This window comes from Scyliorhinus canicula, chromosome 17 (genome assembly GCF_902713615.1).
Source record: "Scyliorhinus canicula chromosome 17, sScyCan1.1, whole genome shotgun sequence".
NCBI classification, from domain to species: Eukaryota; Metazoa; Chordata; class Chondrichthyes; order Carcharhiniformes; family Scyliorhinidae; genus Scyliorhinus; species Scyliorhinus canicula.
The window spans coordinates 12,427,552-12,445,026 of record NC_052162.1 but is presented as its reverse complement, the minus strand read 5'-3'; the positions used below and the strand labels follow the sequence as shown (position 1 = coordinate 12,445,026).

Here is a 17,475-nt window from a genome sequence, read left to right as displayed (position 1 = left end):
CTGGTTCAAAATCCTGAAACTCTGGACCTACACCTGACAGCCTGTAATGGTTCATGTGGATGGCCCACTACCGCCTTCTCACGGCAAATAAGCATGGGCAAAGGATGCTGGCCTTGTTGGTGACACAAATGAATTCTTAAAAACAAATTCAATTTGAGGACTGGTGAACGAAACAGGTTTCCTTTGTCTTCTTAAATTGTAGCATTTTACAACATTGAGCAAGTTGTTTGGTCCCTTGGTGCCTGGGCCGGTGCTGAGCTTTTCATTTAATCTCTGACCCCAGACCTTTCCTCATCCGTCCTCAGTTTTGTTCCGTTCAAAATATTTATCTACTTCCATTTTTAACACTACTGTGGATTCTGCTCCCAGTACCGTTTTTGTGCACTGCAGGCTCGAACAACTCTCAGCCCTCACCATGGTGAGGAGGAATGAGACACAAGTAAGAAGTAGGCACGTTTTCACATCAAGGATAGCTGATTTCTGGAATTCAGCCCCCCCTCCCCATTGTCCCCAACGCCTGTCACCGCAACCCGCCCCCACCACAAGGCTGTGGCTATTGGGGACAACTAGACCTATCAAGACTGAGATTGATGGACATATAAGATTATCCACGCATATGGAGCACAGACAGGTGAATGGTGTTGGGGTGCAGTTTCACCATGAATGGTAGAGCCAGCCGGTGTAGCTGAATGGACTTCTCCTGTTCCTCATCTTCCAACATTCCTAACCCTCTGCACAAAGGAAACCTCCTAAGTTTACACATTGGCCGCTTGAAAGGCTAAAGGCTTTGTGAATATACCATGTAGAGGTGTGTTTGAAGGCAATAGAATGTAGCACCCAATGCTATAACTAGTACAATCAACAGACAAAACTTAATTGTTCAAATCAGGATTCGCTGATAAAAAAATTTTCAAACGCAAATGTTGGACCCTCTGTATTAAGGATATCAAAGGATATCTAAGGATATCAAAGATGTGGAGATGCCGGTGTTGGACTGGGGTGAGCACTGTAAGAAGTCTTACAACACCAGGTTAAAGTCCAACAGGTTTGTTTCAAACACTAGCTTTCGGAGCACTGCTCCTTCCTCAGGTGAATCATTCACCTGAGGAAGGAGCAGTGCTCCAAAAGCTAGTGTTTGAAACAAACCTGTTGGACTTTAACCTGGTGTTGCAAGACTTCTTACAAGGACATCAAAAACAGCAGAGCTTAATGTGGCACAGCATCAAGATTTCACTTATTATCAACTCGAAAAATATTTGGTAAAACAGTTGGAAATACTTCAAAATTCAGCTGCAATTCTATCAGAACCTGTATGAATCCATAGCTCCTACAGACTGTTAATTTTCTTTGATGAGTGCCCAGCAAGGCACAAGATGATGTTGGGACTGAAGTACTTTTCATTTTGGGCACTCCGAGAGTCAGATATGACCCAGTTTTGCTGTAATTAAATGATGAGTTTAGCAAAACGATTTTGAACGTGGACTGGCTACAACCTGGCAATGTGACTCAGAGCCCAAGTCAGGTTTTCTGTCAAAAGTAGCCGGTGTGGCTACGGTTTGACACCCAGTGTGGAGTTTAAATGCAGGTTGCTCTCTCACACCATTGAATCATTGGGTTCTCTAAACATTACCAGAAGTTTTGATGCTAGCCAAAAGTTTCCAGCCCTCCCCTTCAGCAGGGTCTTGCAGTGCCGCCGATGGTGACCCCCTGCAGTGCATTCCCTGGCAACGGAGGGTGTGGGGCACACAAAACCTTGCAGACACAGCAAGACTGGAAGATCCCGGTGCCGGCTGATGGCAGGCCGCCGCTGCAAAGACATGCCACTGGGGGGCGCCGGAAAATACCACCCATTGTGAAAAGGGAAAGACTCTTTCTGCTTGTTGGGTGCCAGTAACACAGTCGTTATCAATGTTAAACTCTCACAAAAAGAGTGACGGTGAAGGTTAGATTAAGGCAGCAGAATCAAAGACCCTTCCCACTTGGGTTATTCACTCTTCCAACTTCTTCCATCGGCAGGAGATACAAAAGCCTGAGAACACATGCTAACAGATTCACAAACAGCTTCTTCCCCTCGGTTACAAGACTCCTGAATGATCCTCTTATGGACTGAACTGATCTCTTCACACATCTTCTCTACTGAGTAGTACTGCAGTCCTGTATACTCACCCAATGTCTATGTCTAGGTATTTACATTGTGTATTTATGTATGTCCTATGTTTTTCATGTATGGAATGATCTGTCTGGACTGTACGCAGAACAACACCTTTCCCTGTACCTCGCTACACGTGACAATAAAACAAATCCAATGGTAATGTTATTATACAGAGGGTTGTTGGGGCATGAAATACCACAGAGAATAGTTCAAATTGTGCCCATTGCTTGCATTGAGGGAAAATTGGATAAGTATTTGAAGTTGAGAAAGATACAAGGCTAGCAGAGTGCGAGGCAGTTGGATTAATTTTGAATGGCACTTGCACAATGAGTTGCATCGTGTGGCATAAACTTCCATGGTTCCTCTTAATCCAATTTAGACATTTAAAGAGTGTGGGATTCATCCCCCCACCCCTCCCCCCCATCACTCTCACCAACACTCTATCAAGATTTCACTTTTTGGCTGTTACAGTTGCACCCATTGCAGTCCAGGGTACGGTATCACAGTTGTAATGTTACTAAACCAGTAGTCCAGAAGCCTGCACCATTGATCTGGAGGTATGGGTTCAAATCCCCCATGGCAGCCGGGATAATTTTAATAAAATGAATTGATCGGAATGAAATTCTAATCTCATTAATAATGCTCGTGAAATTGTTATAAAATACAATCCGATTCATTAATATTCTTCAGGGGAAGAAATCTGCCATCACTTCTGTGACTGGCCTACATGTGACACCAGGGGTAGGATTCTGTGATCCTGAGGCTAAGAGTTGACGCCGTCGGAAACGCCGTCGCGTTTCTCAACGGCGTCAACACGGCCTCAGGATCAGCAATTCTGGCTCCTACAGGGGGCCAGCACGGCACTGGAGCGGTTCACGCCGTTCCAGCTGCTGATCCCGGCATCAACTGGGCGCCGCGGGATCCGCGCATGCGCAGTGGCACCGGCGCCAACACGCGCATGCGCAGTGGCTTCCTTCAACTCGCTGGTCCCGACGCAACATGGCGCAGGGCTACAGGGGCCAGTACGGAAGAAAGGAGGGCCCCAGCCAGAGAGGATGGCCCGCCGATTGGTGAGACCTGATCGCGGGCCTGGCCACATCGAAGTGCCGCCGCCCCCCCCCCCCCCCTCCCCCCCCACAGGCAGCCCCCCCGACCATTCCATGCCGAGTTCCCGCCGGCTGAGAGCAGGTGTGGCGCTGGTGGGACTTCGCGTTTTTACGACGGCCGCTGGGCCCATCCTGGGCCGAGAATCGGTGGGCCGGCTGTGTGGCAGCGGCCCCCGACCGGCACCGTGCCAACCACGCTGGCGCCAATGGCGGGGTGGCGTGGCATGATTCGCGCCGGGCGCAGGGATTCTCCGGCCCAGCCCTGGGCTGAGAAAATCCCGCCCCAGATCCACATTGTAATAACCTCCATGAAGCCCATGGGGATATCCTGAGTGATCTCTCTGTGGGATTCGTGGAGTATGAGCTTCCCCGCTAATGGGCGGAAGTCTGCCCAGCTGGGGCTTGTAAGAACATAGTATAAAAGTCTGCCCGGACGGTCAGGGACCAACATATTGGTTGTCCCAACGAGACTTCACATTGTATATATAAATATATATATATATTTGCTGCCTTAGGCAGGTTTTTTTTTGGGACTGTAAATCAATCGCTGCTCACCTCACCGCTCAGCTTACTGGGTATCAACACACATCAACGTAATTGACTCTGAAATAGAACAGCCAGCCACTCGGCCGAAACAAATTTCTACAGGAACAAAAGCACTGTCAGTGCGCCTACTGGAATGCAATCATTCAAGAAAGGAGCTCAACACCACTATCTCATGGCCAGTCAATGTTGGCCTTGTCAATGAAAGTCCAAGCCATTGAGCTTGCAGTCTGCTTCCTGATCAGCGAATAGATCAAACTTTGTTCTGAATGGTTCCAGTTACCATCAGAACTGTTGTGCAGTGAATTGCTGGCATTTGTACTGAGTTTGCAGATCATTCTCCAAGTGCCCAGAAATTTCAATAAGCAACTTAAGAGATTACATAGTTAAATCACTGGGGTAGACACGTGTAAATTAATTCAGAAATAAGGAACTATTTAGAAATACAAATTGATAAATTCAAGTTATTAGCTTGGATATTACTTTGGGTGACATTAGCTGAGTATCTCATTGCTCTGCCAAGCTAGCAGAGATGTATTTGAAGCAGTTTCATGCATACATTTGAACAGTGAACAGAGGAACATCATATGAATGCTCTTTGCTGGTGAAATTGCAATTGGAAGTGGATGCAAAACTTGGGATTGCTTCGGCTGTTCGTTATCGACACCGCCAAATATTTGGTTCTATTGAAATTGCCTGAACTGAATATGGGGCATGCGGTATAATACACAGCCCGTATGATTCTGCCACCCTAGCACCACTGTTTTAAGGCAGATTTCTACACTGTTTAAGGCAGATGTTTTTCCGCCAAACATCTCCAAGTCATTTCTTGGCTGTGGTTTGTGCCACAGCTGTCGAAGTGTCACTGGTGAAGCCAGTCACAGTTGGGGGGGGGGGGGTCTCAGAAATATTTTGAAGAGCAATGTTGTCTCGATGCCTTAAGTTTGGTGCTGAAGTTTTACTGGACAGTCTGTGGCATGTCACTCCATGCTTTGGCCTTCTTCTTGGCAATGGCCAGCCATGGAGGCTCTCCAGTTGCCAATGGAGCAATCTTCACATTGGGCATTGGCCGTTTCTCCCGCATCCCCATTCCGCAAGCTTGTTGTTTCGGCTGCAAATGTGAACCTAATGAAAGTGACAAAGAAGGGTCAACAATATCAAAAACCACATTGCACCAAGATAGACCCACTTCTCATCAGCCCACACAGAACTTATTTAAATTTTATTCAGCAAACCATTTAAATTAAAAGGGTGTAAATCTGTTGGCACCAAGGTCAAGTGGCTGGCAAAGCGAAACAAGTCCAAAGTTACCTTCAGTGAAGATTTTTTAATCAGGCACTTTCAACATTTTTGAAATATTTGAAATGTTAGGAGCTCAGATTGCTGAAGAATTGAAGAAAGTCAGTCAGATGCAGTAAAGTGGCAAATCATCCTCAAAGCCAACCCAATAAGGAAAGAAAGAAAAGATGTGTATTTACACAGCGCCTTTAATGACCTCAGGAAAGAATTTGCAGTGTAGTCAATGTTGGAAATGTGGTGGTCGATTTGCGCACAGCAAGCTCCCAGAGTCAGCAATGTAATATCGATTGGGTCATTTGTTTTAGTGATGTTGATCGAGGGAAGGTTACTGACCCTATACACCAGGGAAACATGCTCATCTTCAACATGATCCCCTCCTCCCCCACCCTCGAGAGGTCAGCTTAGACCCTAGTTTACTAACTCATCCAGAAGATGGGTAAGTAGCCAATGTAACATTTGTTACAATGTAACAATTGGTACTTTAGGCACCAGAAGTGGTGAATGTTTCACTCCCCAACATGGATACTTTGACCAACACAAATAATTTTACACTCTATCCAAGGAAATGAAGATGCAGCGATGAACCTGATTGGCAGCAATTGCTTGAGTGTGGCAGATGTGGCTCATGAAGTGGGGCTCTGTACTCTGAGGAAACATTTGTGGCCCAAGTCTCACTCCACAACTGGAACACACAAATCTAACTTGACGCTGCAAGGGGCTGCTGTACTATCAGAGATGCCAACTTTAAGATGTGATGTTAAACCAAGGTCACATTCATCACACTATTACTGCAAATTTTGCCTGTCCCGTATGTATGAAGATTACTGTATTGCCCTTATTACCTCTAATTTTCTGATTTATGCTGTGCCCAACAGTTACTGTTAAGGGGCCCATAAAATATTCCCACCAGTATTTCCCACCGCTTGTTATTTCCTAGCTCCATCCACATTGATTCTACATCTTCATTTTCTCAGCTAAGATCTTTTCTCTTTACTGTTTTTTTCTCAATCTTTATTATCAAGGCCAGCCCTCCTTTCCTATTTTGCCTATCTTTTCTAAACATCAGGTATTCTGAAATATTTAATTCCTAATCTTGGTCACCTTGCAACCATATCTCCACAATGGCTATTTCACAGAATCACAGATAAAATACAGTGCCGAAAAGGCACTTCGGCCCATCAAGTCTGCACCGCTGCATGAAGGGCAACTGATCTGGCAATCCTAATCCCATTTTCCTGCACTTGGCCCACAGTCGCGAATGTTAAGATGTGCCAAGTACTCATCCATGTACTTTTTAAAGGATGTGAGGCAACCCGCCTCTACCATCCTCCCAGGCAGTGCGTTCCAAACCGTCACCACCTATTTGATCAAATCCATTCATTTACATCTGTTCTTTTGGAAGTACAGAACTTGAGTATTGCTGAAAAAAGACATCTTGTTGAAGTTTTTCATCTTGCACTCATAAGGACAATCACAAGAATACCAATGTCAGGGAACAACAACTTTATACTGTATGAGAAGAGAGTGGTGACTGATTGGCAAATGGCAGAGGCATTACCATGCAGAATGCACCAGTTCTACTATATCTAATCTATTAATTCTTGGTTTATACTAGGCCAGAAACAGATCAGCATCTGGTTTGGGTGAAAGTCAGATTTTTTTTTTAGAATTCATAGAATCCCTACAATGCAGAAGGAGGCCATTCCCTCCATTGAGTCTGCACCGACCCTCCTCAAGAACACTCTACTCAGGTCCACTGGTCCATCCACCCAGCCCTACCCTCGTTATCAAACCTGCTCATCCCTGGACACTCAGGGCACTTTTAGCATGACCAATCCATCTAACCCGCATATCTTTGGACTGTAGGAGAAAGCTTGTGATTTCAAATAAACACGTTGGACTTTAACCTGGTGTTGTGAGACTTCTTACTGTGCCCACCCATTAAGCATTTGTACGTAAATATATCACACCATCATTTCTGAGGGAAGGGGAGATGTCTCCTTCGGGATCGGAAATCTGTCCGAGTATTAGAGAATGAGCCATTATATCCAACACCTCCTTATTTCCAACTGTATCTGCTCATTTTGATAATTTCTGCGTAACATTTGTTTTACCAGGTCCAGGAGGAGTTTTTGTCTTCGATTGATCTTCCTGCTTCACACTGATATTCATTTCCTTGTTCTGAAAATTGGGTACGGGGTTCTTATTTCCAGCTTTTTCCCGTAAGGGATTTGTTGTTTCCTAAAAGGAAAAAGAAATGAAAGTGAATAGGCTGACAATGCATCAATTCCTTAACTATTTGTTTTAATGACTGCCAACGCTGGACATGAAATTAACGTTCAGGCTACTTTTCCAAGGAAGCCAATCCCTAATGTTTTCACTTCTGGTGGAGTCAGACAGCAGAGGCTGAATTTCATTGGGGGTTTGTGGTGAGGACCTACTGCTCGCCCCTCTAACAAGAGCCGGTTTCAATCTGACCGACTTGAAAGAAACCAGAGTGCGAGCTAAATGAGGGCAGAGTGGGACCTCCGCACCCTCAGTGGAGGGAAGACCTGCCCTCAGGATTGGCCGGCAGCTATAGTGGTCCCGGCAGGGTCAGAACGGAGAGGTGGGTGCTGCTGGGACTGCAATCGGGCCCAGGATGAAGACAGCAATTCGGATCCCGGTTGCGTCCCAGGATTTGGATTGGGAGGGGTCAGGGAGCTTAGTGAGGTGGGGGGAAGGGGGTGTCAAATGGCATGTTTTAGAGATCAGGCAGGGAGGAACGAAGTGTGGGTAGCAAGTTGGGGGGAGGGTGTCCCACTGCACACATAGCATTCCCTGAATGATATGCTGCCTTCCTTTTACAGAAACTGTTCTAAAAACTGCCTTGTCACTCCGGTTTGTGAAGCCACCTCAACCACATCATGGTGGGTGGGCTGTCGATTTCAGCGCCCAACCACCTACCGTATTATGGGTACAAGGGCGTGCGCAAGCGACCTGCCCAATTGTGTGCCCTCCACCCCATAGCTGAAAACACACCTGGGGACAAGGCCATAAAATCTAGTCCGAGAGGTCATCAATTATAATGTAGTCATTAAAAAAAATCAAATAGGGCAATAAGGGGAATCTACCCAGAAAGGTTAAAATATGTAACATATGAGAGAGGTGAGCTGAGGTGAATAGTGTCACAATATACACACAATATATGATGGTACACAGACAGACATTGATTGACACACTGAATGACCAATCAACACACAGAACACAGCAGCCAATCACCAGGCAGGGCACAGACCGCTCTCCTGGGATCCAGCCTCTGAGACAGTCAGAGCCGGTGAGCAACAACGAACATCCACCATGTGGTAGTAAGATAGTCTGGTCAGGTTAGCCTCAGGTCTCCAGTCAACTCAGCATAGTGTTAACCCACAGTTAAAGTATGTTTAATAGTTAAGAGTTCAATAAAATAGAGTAGCATTTCTTCAAGTGTTGGAAGCCTGTCTCTCTCACTGCTGCAGCAAACGCAGTCCTCGCAGACCCAGCATACCCAAAACATCAAATAGCATTTCAGGGAAAACTGGATAAACACAAGGGAGGAAAAAAATAGAGGATATGTTGATGGAGTTAGAAGATGTGGGATGTGATGTTATGCATAAAGTAATTCTGTATATAATAGTATACACGACCTCCGACCAGCAGGTGGCATTGTGGCAGTTTAAGTCCACCATGCGGCTCTGTGCCTTGAGGCAGTTGGGAGTAAGTTGTGTTGGTGGAACGACGTATTTTGCAGTAGCTCTAGAATAGTTAGTTTGTGTTAGTAGTTAGTTATTTATTTATTCCAGTTATCTTTACCACGCAGTTGTTCCATAATAAATCATTTAAACTTGAAAGTATCTGTTCTGTAGTGCATCATTCATATTGGCCAGTCTACAGGACGTGACAAGAGGCATAAACATCAAATTGGACCAACTGGGCAAATGGTCTGTTTTGATTTTGTAAAATCCGACGTAATCCTTCCCGATTTATCAGTCAAGCCTTCTTATACACACAGACACATTCAAACATTGTCCACATAATAATCCATTAAATTTCAATACGTTTTGTAAATGTACAAATCCAGTTGATCTACCAATCATATTATGGATCTCAGTTCAGTTTTTTCCCTGTGTTAAAGCAATTCAACACCGGCACCATGATTCAGAGGCAATTCATTTAATTATTAGATCAAGAGGTAGAGCCCAAACCTTTTACCTGAACTTCACATTAAATCACTCGTATTTCTCCATCTCCACTGCAATAAGGTTAAAATGATCCTGGTTTAATATTTCAGATTTAGGTTAAAAAGTCTCCGATCCTGTGATTTATCACAGGTATTAGGAAGTATGTTGCGCCATTGCACGACCCAAATGTGTTCCTGGTGTTTTCACTGATTATGAACAATTTGTTGACTTGCGGAATGTGTCAGAAAATTAATACTAGTGCCACATTTAAAAAGTCACTAAAGCTTCAGGCTGTTTAATTCACAATATGTCAACTGTATGGATACACGAATCAATAAAAGTCACTTCTGCAAATGAAATGCGGAAGCTTAGTCTGAATTTATTGCAGAAAGCTATCTTGAAATAAATGTGATATTCCTCGAGTGTGACAGATTATAAACAAATACATTTTTAATTCAACATATCTATTGTGTGTATATAGGGTATTTACAATATTCTTATGCAGCTTTAACCTTGAATAATATTGGATGTGAACATTACAGAAGCAAAATGTAAAATGAAAGCATAATTCATGAAGAGAAAACACCATGCAGTTCATATTTCTGGAGTTTAACACAACCGGTCTTTTTTGATACTGCTGTGAATGTTTGTGATACATTGTTCAATCTGATCCTCCAATAGTTCACCTTTTCTTCAAATGCTATCATTTGGATCAGTTTCAGCTTCTTTAACACAGTTGTACGAGTAACAATTACATTAAGAGCAAGAAAACTTTATGGATGATATTTACATTCAAAGTTGTTGAAATTAAAAGTTGCAGAAAGGCTTTACAAACACCCTGCTTAATAATAATATTTAATGTCACAAGCAGGCTTACATCAACACTGCAATGAAGTTACTGTGGAAAGCCCCTAGTCGCCGCATTCTGGCGCCTGTTCGGGTACACAGAGGGAGAATTCTGAATGTCCAATACACCTAACAAGCACGTCTTTCGGGACTTGTGGGGGGAAACCGGAGCACCCGGACAAAACCCACGCAGACACGGGGAGAACGTGCAGACTCCGCACAGACAGTGACCCAAGCCGGGAATCCAACCTGGAACCTTGGCACTGTGAAGCCATAGTGTTAACTACTATGCTACCGTGCTGCATGTACACACATATGTACACAGATTTTTATACAAACACATACACACCAATAGATGTATGTACACATGTATATGCACAGACATGCAGTGGAATTCTCCATTTGGGAGAGTAAGGGACTGAATCGGGAGCAATTTAAGTCCCATTAATGGCTATCACTGGCGCCACATAGAACCCAAGCAAGTCCAATGCACGCCGACGCTCATCCCAGCAAAGATGATGGCACTGGTTGTGCTGGAGCACGCCCATCCCGTTCATGCGTTGGCTGGGGCCAGAGGGTACCTAGGGGGGTGATCTGGGGAAGCACCCATACGGCCCATGGTGCTAAATTCACAATGGATAATCAGAGACATGCGCAGAAGGATGGCTGCCATGCAGGTTGTGGCAATGGTGGTCCGTGCTCGTACACCCCAACCCCACGGCCCACTTCCTGGCCACCCCCCATACTCACCCACCCACCACCCCTTCCCGGACCTCGCAGATGCCCCCCAGCCAGAGGCACAACGGTCAGCACACAATAACGATGTTTGCCACTTTTTGTACCCTTTCTCTTTCCCTCAGCGACCATGGTGCCTGTGCCCCAATTTGAAATACCACAAATTAACCCCGCATTTGGTAATTCCTCCTGACAGAGACGGAGCATCGCGGAAGACCTGGAGACTGCCGAGTCAGGCCCATTAATGATGTGCCAATGGCGTTTACTGTACCATTTGCATACATATCTGAGGAGCTGGAGTGGGAAAAAGGCTGTCAGATTGGGAAAATGGGTGGCAGATGTAGTTCAAGTTCGGAACGATTGAATGACTATGTTCCACATGTAGCCAGCCTTCTTGAGCATTGTGGTCCACTTCTCATCATTGAAACAGGAAGCATTCCTGAGGCAAGCTACAAGAAAAGGCGAATGGGAAATATTGCTTCAAACCTAGCCCTGACAATAGGACAAGAAATCCATCTTGGGAATGAGAATTTATGGCTGATGCCAGGAAATTCATCTTCATGGGTGGCACGGTAGCACAGTGGTTCGCAATGTTACTTCAGAGCTCCAGGGTCCCAGGTTCGATTCCCGGCTTATGTCACTGTCTGTGTGGCTGTGTGGAGTCTGCACGTACTCTCCGTGTCTGTGTGGGTTTCCTCCGGGTGCTCCGATTTCCTCCCACAAGTCCCGAAAGACGTGCTTGTTAGGTATATTGGGCATTCTGAATTCTCCCTCTGTGTACCCGAACAGGCGCCGGAATGTGGCAACTAGGGGATTTTCACAGTAACCTCATTGCAGTGTTAATGTAAGCCTACTTGTGACAATAAAGATTATTAAAAAATATATACAATATTAGGACTGATCAACTCATGGGACTGACTTCCAGCTAGAGCAGCAGAAAATAATGCTTGGGATCAGTATAGAGCAGTTGAATGCTGAATTCATGATAATTGGTCCCTGAAGATGGATGGGATGAATGGATTTCCACGAAAAACTTGCTCTTCAAATGTACAACGTTTATTAATCATAAATGGACTGCCAATACAAATATACCAACAATTGAATGAAAGGAACGTTACCTTTTTTACATCCATTTGAGCCACAAACTTGTTCTCCAAGGGCTGGGTTCCGTTCTGTGTGTCTGGATACTGGCCGTGGAAGCCTTTCTGTTTCTGTCTCGCCATGGAGACCCAGACTGGCTCCGATGTGCCGATTCCAGTGCTTGCATTGTCTGTTGTGGTAAAATTGGCAGGCAGTTAGTCTCTCTCTCCCTGTGTAACAGATTTGTGCAATCATAGATCTTTTCCACAGAGTAAAAGATAGTTACATCTATAGACAGTTGATTCGGTCAGTGCTAGGATTGGTTTTAGTCAGAGGCTCACTGGAAGGCTATTCTCATTTGGCTTGTTTTTACAGGTAATACACAAATGAAAGTTGGGAGACCCCAGTTATTTCGTTTATGCATTTGATAATTTTGTGGTAATTAATGGCTAACTTCACATTCTCTTGAGGAAAAAGGAAATTGAGGGTGACTTTGGTGATTGTCCCTTTAAGGGGAACACAGCAGAGTAAGAGTCACCTGATCCGGATGACCAATCGGGACTCAGAGTGGTGAACCATCCCAGGGGGAGGAGTTCTCTTTGGTAGAGGCATTCCAGAACAGCAGCAAACATTCTGTTGTGGATCCTGGTGAATAAATACTTTGTTGTTCACTCATGAAGTCTCCGGAAGTGCATTGTTACAATGACCTAACAGAGATGCTTAAAAGTACGAAGGTGTTTGGAGAGACAAGTGTGGAGATGACGGACGGAATTTTTTGACTCTGGTGGGATAAGGCAGCCCACCAGTTGCCTTGCTGGGTTTTCCCATACAATAATAATATTATTAATAAGAATAATGATCACATATTGTCACGAGTAGGCTTCAATGAAGTTACTGTGAAAAGCCCCTAGTCGCCACATTCTGGCGCCTGTTCGGGGAGGCTGGTACCCGTGCTGCTGGGCTTGTTCTGTATTACAAGCCAACTGTTCAGCCCATTGTGCTAGGCCAGCATTTATTTCCCATCCCCAACTACCCTTGTAAATGAGGTGCTGAGCTGACTTCTTGAACCACTGCAGTCCATGTGGTGTATGTGTATCCACAGTGCTGTTAGGGAGGGAGTTCCAGGATTTTGACCCAGTGACAGTGAAGGGATAGTGATATATTTCCAAGTCACGATAATGGATGGTTTGGAGGGGAGCTTCCAGGTGGTGATGTTCCCATGTGTCTGCTGCCTAGATGGTAGCGGTCATGGGTTTGGAAGGTGTTGTCTAAGAAGGCTTGGTGAGTTCTGGCAGTGCATCTTGTAGATGGTACACGCTGCAGCCACTATGCATCGGTGATGGAGGTTAATGTTTATATGGGTTCCAATCACATGGGCTGCTTAGTCCTGGATGGTATTGAGTTTCTTGAGTGTTGTTGGAGCTGCATTCATCCAGGAAAGTGGAGATTATTCCATCACACTCCTGACTTGTTCCTTGTAGGTGGTGGTCATGCTTTAAGGGGTCAGGAGGTAAGTGACTCGCCACCGGATTCTTCGCCTCTGACCTCCTCCTGTAACCATGGTAATTACATGGCTAGTGCAATTTCTGGTTAATGGCGTCCCCAGCATGTTGATAGTGGGGGACACCGTGATGGTAGTGCCATTGAATATCAAGTTGCTATTGTAGTAAATAGTCGTTACCTGGCACTTGTGTGCTGCAAATGTTACTTGCCACTTGTCAGCCCAAACCTGGACACTGTCCAGGCCTTTCTGCATTTGGACATGGACTGCTTCAGTATCTGAGAAGTCGTGAATGGTGCTGAACATTGTGCAATCATCAGCAAACATTCCCACTTCTGACCTCATGATGGAAGGGCATAAGCTTTTTATGACAATCAACAATGCTTCATGATCATCATTACACTTTTAATTCTGGATTTTTATTGAACTTAAATTCCAATTCCACCACCTACTGTAGTGAGTTTCAAACCCTGGTCCACAGAGCATTACCCTGAATCTCTGAGTTACTCACCCAGTGATAATGCCACTGCTACCCCATTCTAACAGAGCTAAATGAAGCAAGTGTAGAGCTGGCTCACTGTGGCTGTGTAAGTATCATAACCATCAATAAATCACACAATGCCACCTCAGTGTCATTTACTTCTCAGTGGCAACAGGGTGAAACAGTCGGTGATCATTATCGAGCCATCAGTCCAATCTTCATTAATCTTAAAAAATAGAGCAAAACACATGTGGCGGGAGTCTCTCAGCCCGGGGCCGGGCTGGAGAATACCCGCAACCGGCGAGAATCACGCCACACCGTCCCGACGCTGGCACGGGATTCTCTGCAGAGCGGGGCATTGGCATCATTGGCGCCGGCGTGGCGCCAGTCGGGGACTGCTCTACACAGTTGGTGCCGCCGATTCTCGGGGCCGAGAGGCCGCCGTGAAAACGCCAAGTCCCACCGCCACCGGTTCTCAGCCGGCGGGAACTCGTCGTGGAAGGGTTGGGAGGGGGGGATGGGGGGGGTCCGACCCCAGGGGGGGCCTCCGATGTGGCCTGGCCTGCGATCGGGGCCCACCTATCGGCGGGCCGGCCTCTCTGGCTGGGGGCCTCCTTTCTTCCGCGCCATGTTGCGCGGGGCCGGTGCATTGAAGGAAGGCACTGCGCATGCACGCGTTGACGCCGGTGCCACTGCGCATGCGTGGATCCCGCTGCCCCCTGTTCGGGCCGGGATCAGCACCTGGAGCGGCGTGAACCGCTCCAATGCCGTGCTAGCCCCTTTTGTGGGCCAGAATTAGTCATCGGGTCGGCCTGTTCACACTGTCGTAAAATGCGACGGCGTTTACGGCGGCGTGGACATTCTGCCGTGGAATTAGAGAATCCCCCCCATGATAGTTGAAGACAAACTCATGTTCCATACCTGATGCTGGCCCGAAGTCTAGTTGGGTTTGACTCTCCTTTCTTTCACTTTTTCCTCGCGCCGTGCTGTATTTTTCTTGCGTTGCAAACTCTGTTGAAGCATCCACGGAATCAGCTTTCCCTGCCGGTCGATATCTCAATTTGTGACTCTCTGGCGATAACTTGGTTGCACGTTTACCGAAGTCCTTCTCCATTCTGCTCATCGAGGCAGCCTCTGCCTGTCCCCTGGCTCCAGCATCACTAACCTCAGGCACTGGAGTCTGCGTTCCCGTACATGGTATTATTCCCATAGACTGCTGGCCGTCAGCTACTTTCTGTTCAACGTTACCTTCAGAGGAGAATTTGTGAAGAGGAGAGATTCTCCTGAGTTTGACACCAAATGGATTTTCTTTGGTATTTAATCCAGTCTTTGTTTCCTGATTTACAACATTCTGGAGACATGAATTGTCAGCAGAAGTTGACTCAGTGCTATTCGATTTCATCTTCAATGGCTGATTAAGAAACCGTTGGTATTTGCTGGAACTTTCCAGATTTTGACTGGATAATACTTCATTGCCATTCTCTTCAGCTATGGTTTCATAATTCTCAGACTGTTGTGCTGTCAAGGGACTACTGTCTGTGTCCAAACATTCATTCTTTCTATTGGCCTCCAACAGGGACCTCTGCCAAGCAGATGCGATTGAGAATTTGATGGAACCTTGATTAACAAGCCTGTTATCTTTTTGTAATGGTTCACCAGGTGTTGAAAGCTCAGCCTGCCCCTGACTGCAAAGTAATTGTGGAGTGGAAGGGTCATAATGAATTATTAAATCTTCGTATGGAATGTCTGATGTAAATCCAATATTGTCTATCAACTCATCGCTTGAAGTTTGTTCGTATTCTGCCCTGTGATTTAATAAGCTCTTGACACCTGCTCCTCCAGTTATTGATCCATCTGTCGAAATATTTTCTTCCTGTCCCTCCTTCTCTTTGAATGATGTCACACCAGAAGGAGCAACAGAACTTTCCCCCTTCATTCGTTCAGACGTTGGGCTGTGTTGCATTGTGTTTGGAGAATTTCCCTTTGCATTTCCCTCTGTGTGCATTGCAACTGAGATCCCTTCCTCTGTTGGAGGTTTGTCGGCACTGGGGGGAAGTAAATCCCCAGTGTTTTCAAATGTGGCATTTTCACCGTCCTTGTCCTGATAGTTTTTCTCCGAACATTCCATTGATTCAGAAATGGCCATTGGTGGCATGGGAGAGGAATATTCAGTGTCTTCTTTATCCTCCATACAGGATTTTACGGAAGTTGAGTTGAAATCCTTTTCGTGCATCGGTAACGTTCCCCGTGACAATCCTTGAATGTTGGGAAACTTCTCAGAATCATGTGCATTTTCAGAGGTTGTGACCTTTTCGGAATCAAATGTTACTTGCATTGGAAGATTTGGCAACACATCTCCATTCTGACCTTTAGATTTTCCATCACAGGTGCCTTCAAGCTCTGGACTATGACTATAAGAAACCTCAAGCATTTTGGAACTCTGAGAAAGGTTTTCTGCAAACTCCTCTCCATTTGTTGCAGGTTTTGAGTCACCACCTTGTGCTAACAGATCTGTTACATGGAAAGAAAAAAAGAGGAAATCTATTGAACCTCACTTAACAATGTTAACAAAGGACATGCAACAGTTTAAATTTAAACGTTGAACGTACCACCATCTCAGGTTTGGAAAGCCCATTTGTTCAGGTGTTGGCTTATTTGGATGTATGCTATTTTATACGTTAAAGGTAGTTCATTTACATAGGCTGGAATGTTCCAGCTGTTCCCATAGGATGGAACTTCCAGTCTTGCAAACAGCAACCCCCCCCCCCCCCCCCACCCCCGTGGTTTCCCGACGGAGGGTGGGAACAATGGGGAAACCCCGTTGACAGCAGCGGGTCCGGTAGATTCCACCACCAGCCAATGGCGGGCGGCCTCCATCGCCACAAAACATACTGCGGGGTGGGTGAAAACTCCTGCCCATAATATATATGAAAGCATTAGTTCTTACTGGACCAGTTGTAGATTCCCTCGTTGTTCATCAAACATATATTACCTCAGCGTCTGATAAATCAGAAGTGGAAACATGCAACCAATTATAAAACCAGATTTCAGTAAATTGTTAAATGCCGAGATTAAATAAATTGAGATTGTTCTCCTTGGAACAAAGAAGGTTAAGGGTAGTTTTGATAGAGATGTTCAAAATTAAGAGGTGTTTTTCCAGGTCTGAAAGGGAGAAACTAGCAGGAGGATTGGCAACCAGAGGGTCCAGATTTCAGAAGATTGGGAAAGTGCCTGAGGCGAGATGAAGACAGGTTACTTTTTCACACACAGCGGAGGTTTTATGATCTGGGAAGCACTGCCTGAAAGGATAATAGAAGAAGAATCAAAGGAACTTTAAGAGTTTGACATACAGGTGGAAACGGAAATATTTACAGGGGTTTGGGAAAGAGCGGAGGAGTGGACTGATAGAATAGTTCTTTCAAAGAGCTAGTACTGGCATGCTGGACCAAGTGGCCTCCTTCAGTACTGTATGATTTTGAGAGACCTTGGCCCTGATTTTCTGGCCCCGTGTTTCATGTTTTCTGGCGACGGAC

At 45.6% G+C, this 17,475-nt stretch overlaps 1 protein-coding gene across 3 annotated transcripts in view; it reads right to left on the bottom strand.

Annotated features, from left to right (window-relative positions):
• Positions 1-4,215: 4,215 nt before the first annotated feature.
• The window catches only part of zgc:66433 (uncharacterized protein LOC321250 homolog), a 183,733-nt gene continuing 170,473 nt past the window's right edge, over positions 4,216-17,475 (bottom strand). For all 3 annotated transcript variants that reach the window (XM_038775639.1, XM_038775638.1, XM_038775640.1), the window contains exons 9-12: positions 14,864-16,453; positions 11,999-12,150; positions 7,215-7,341; positions 4,216-4,926 (exon numbers count right to left, since the gene is read on the bottom strand). In XM_038775639.1, coding sequence (XP_038631567.1) covers positions 4,760-4,926; positions 7,215-7,341; positions 11,999-12,150; positions 14,864-16,453 — 2,036 coding nt within the window. In that variant the 3' untranslated portion in view covers positions 4,216-4,759. The remainder of the gene's footprint in view (positions 4,927-7,214; positions 7,342-11,998; positions 12,151-14,863; positions 16,454-17,475) is intronic.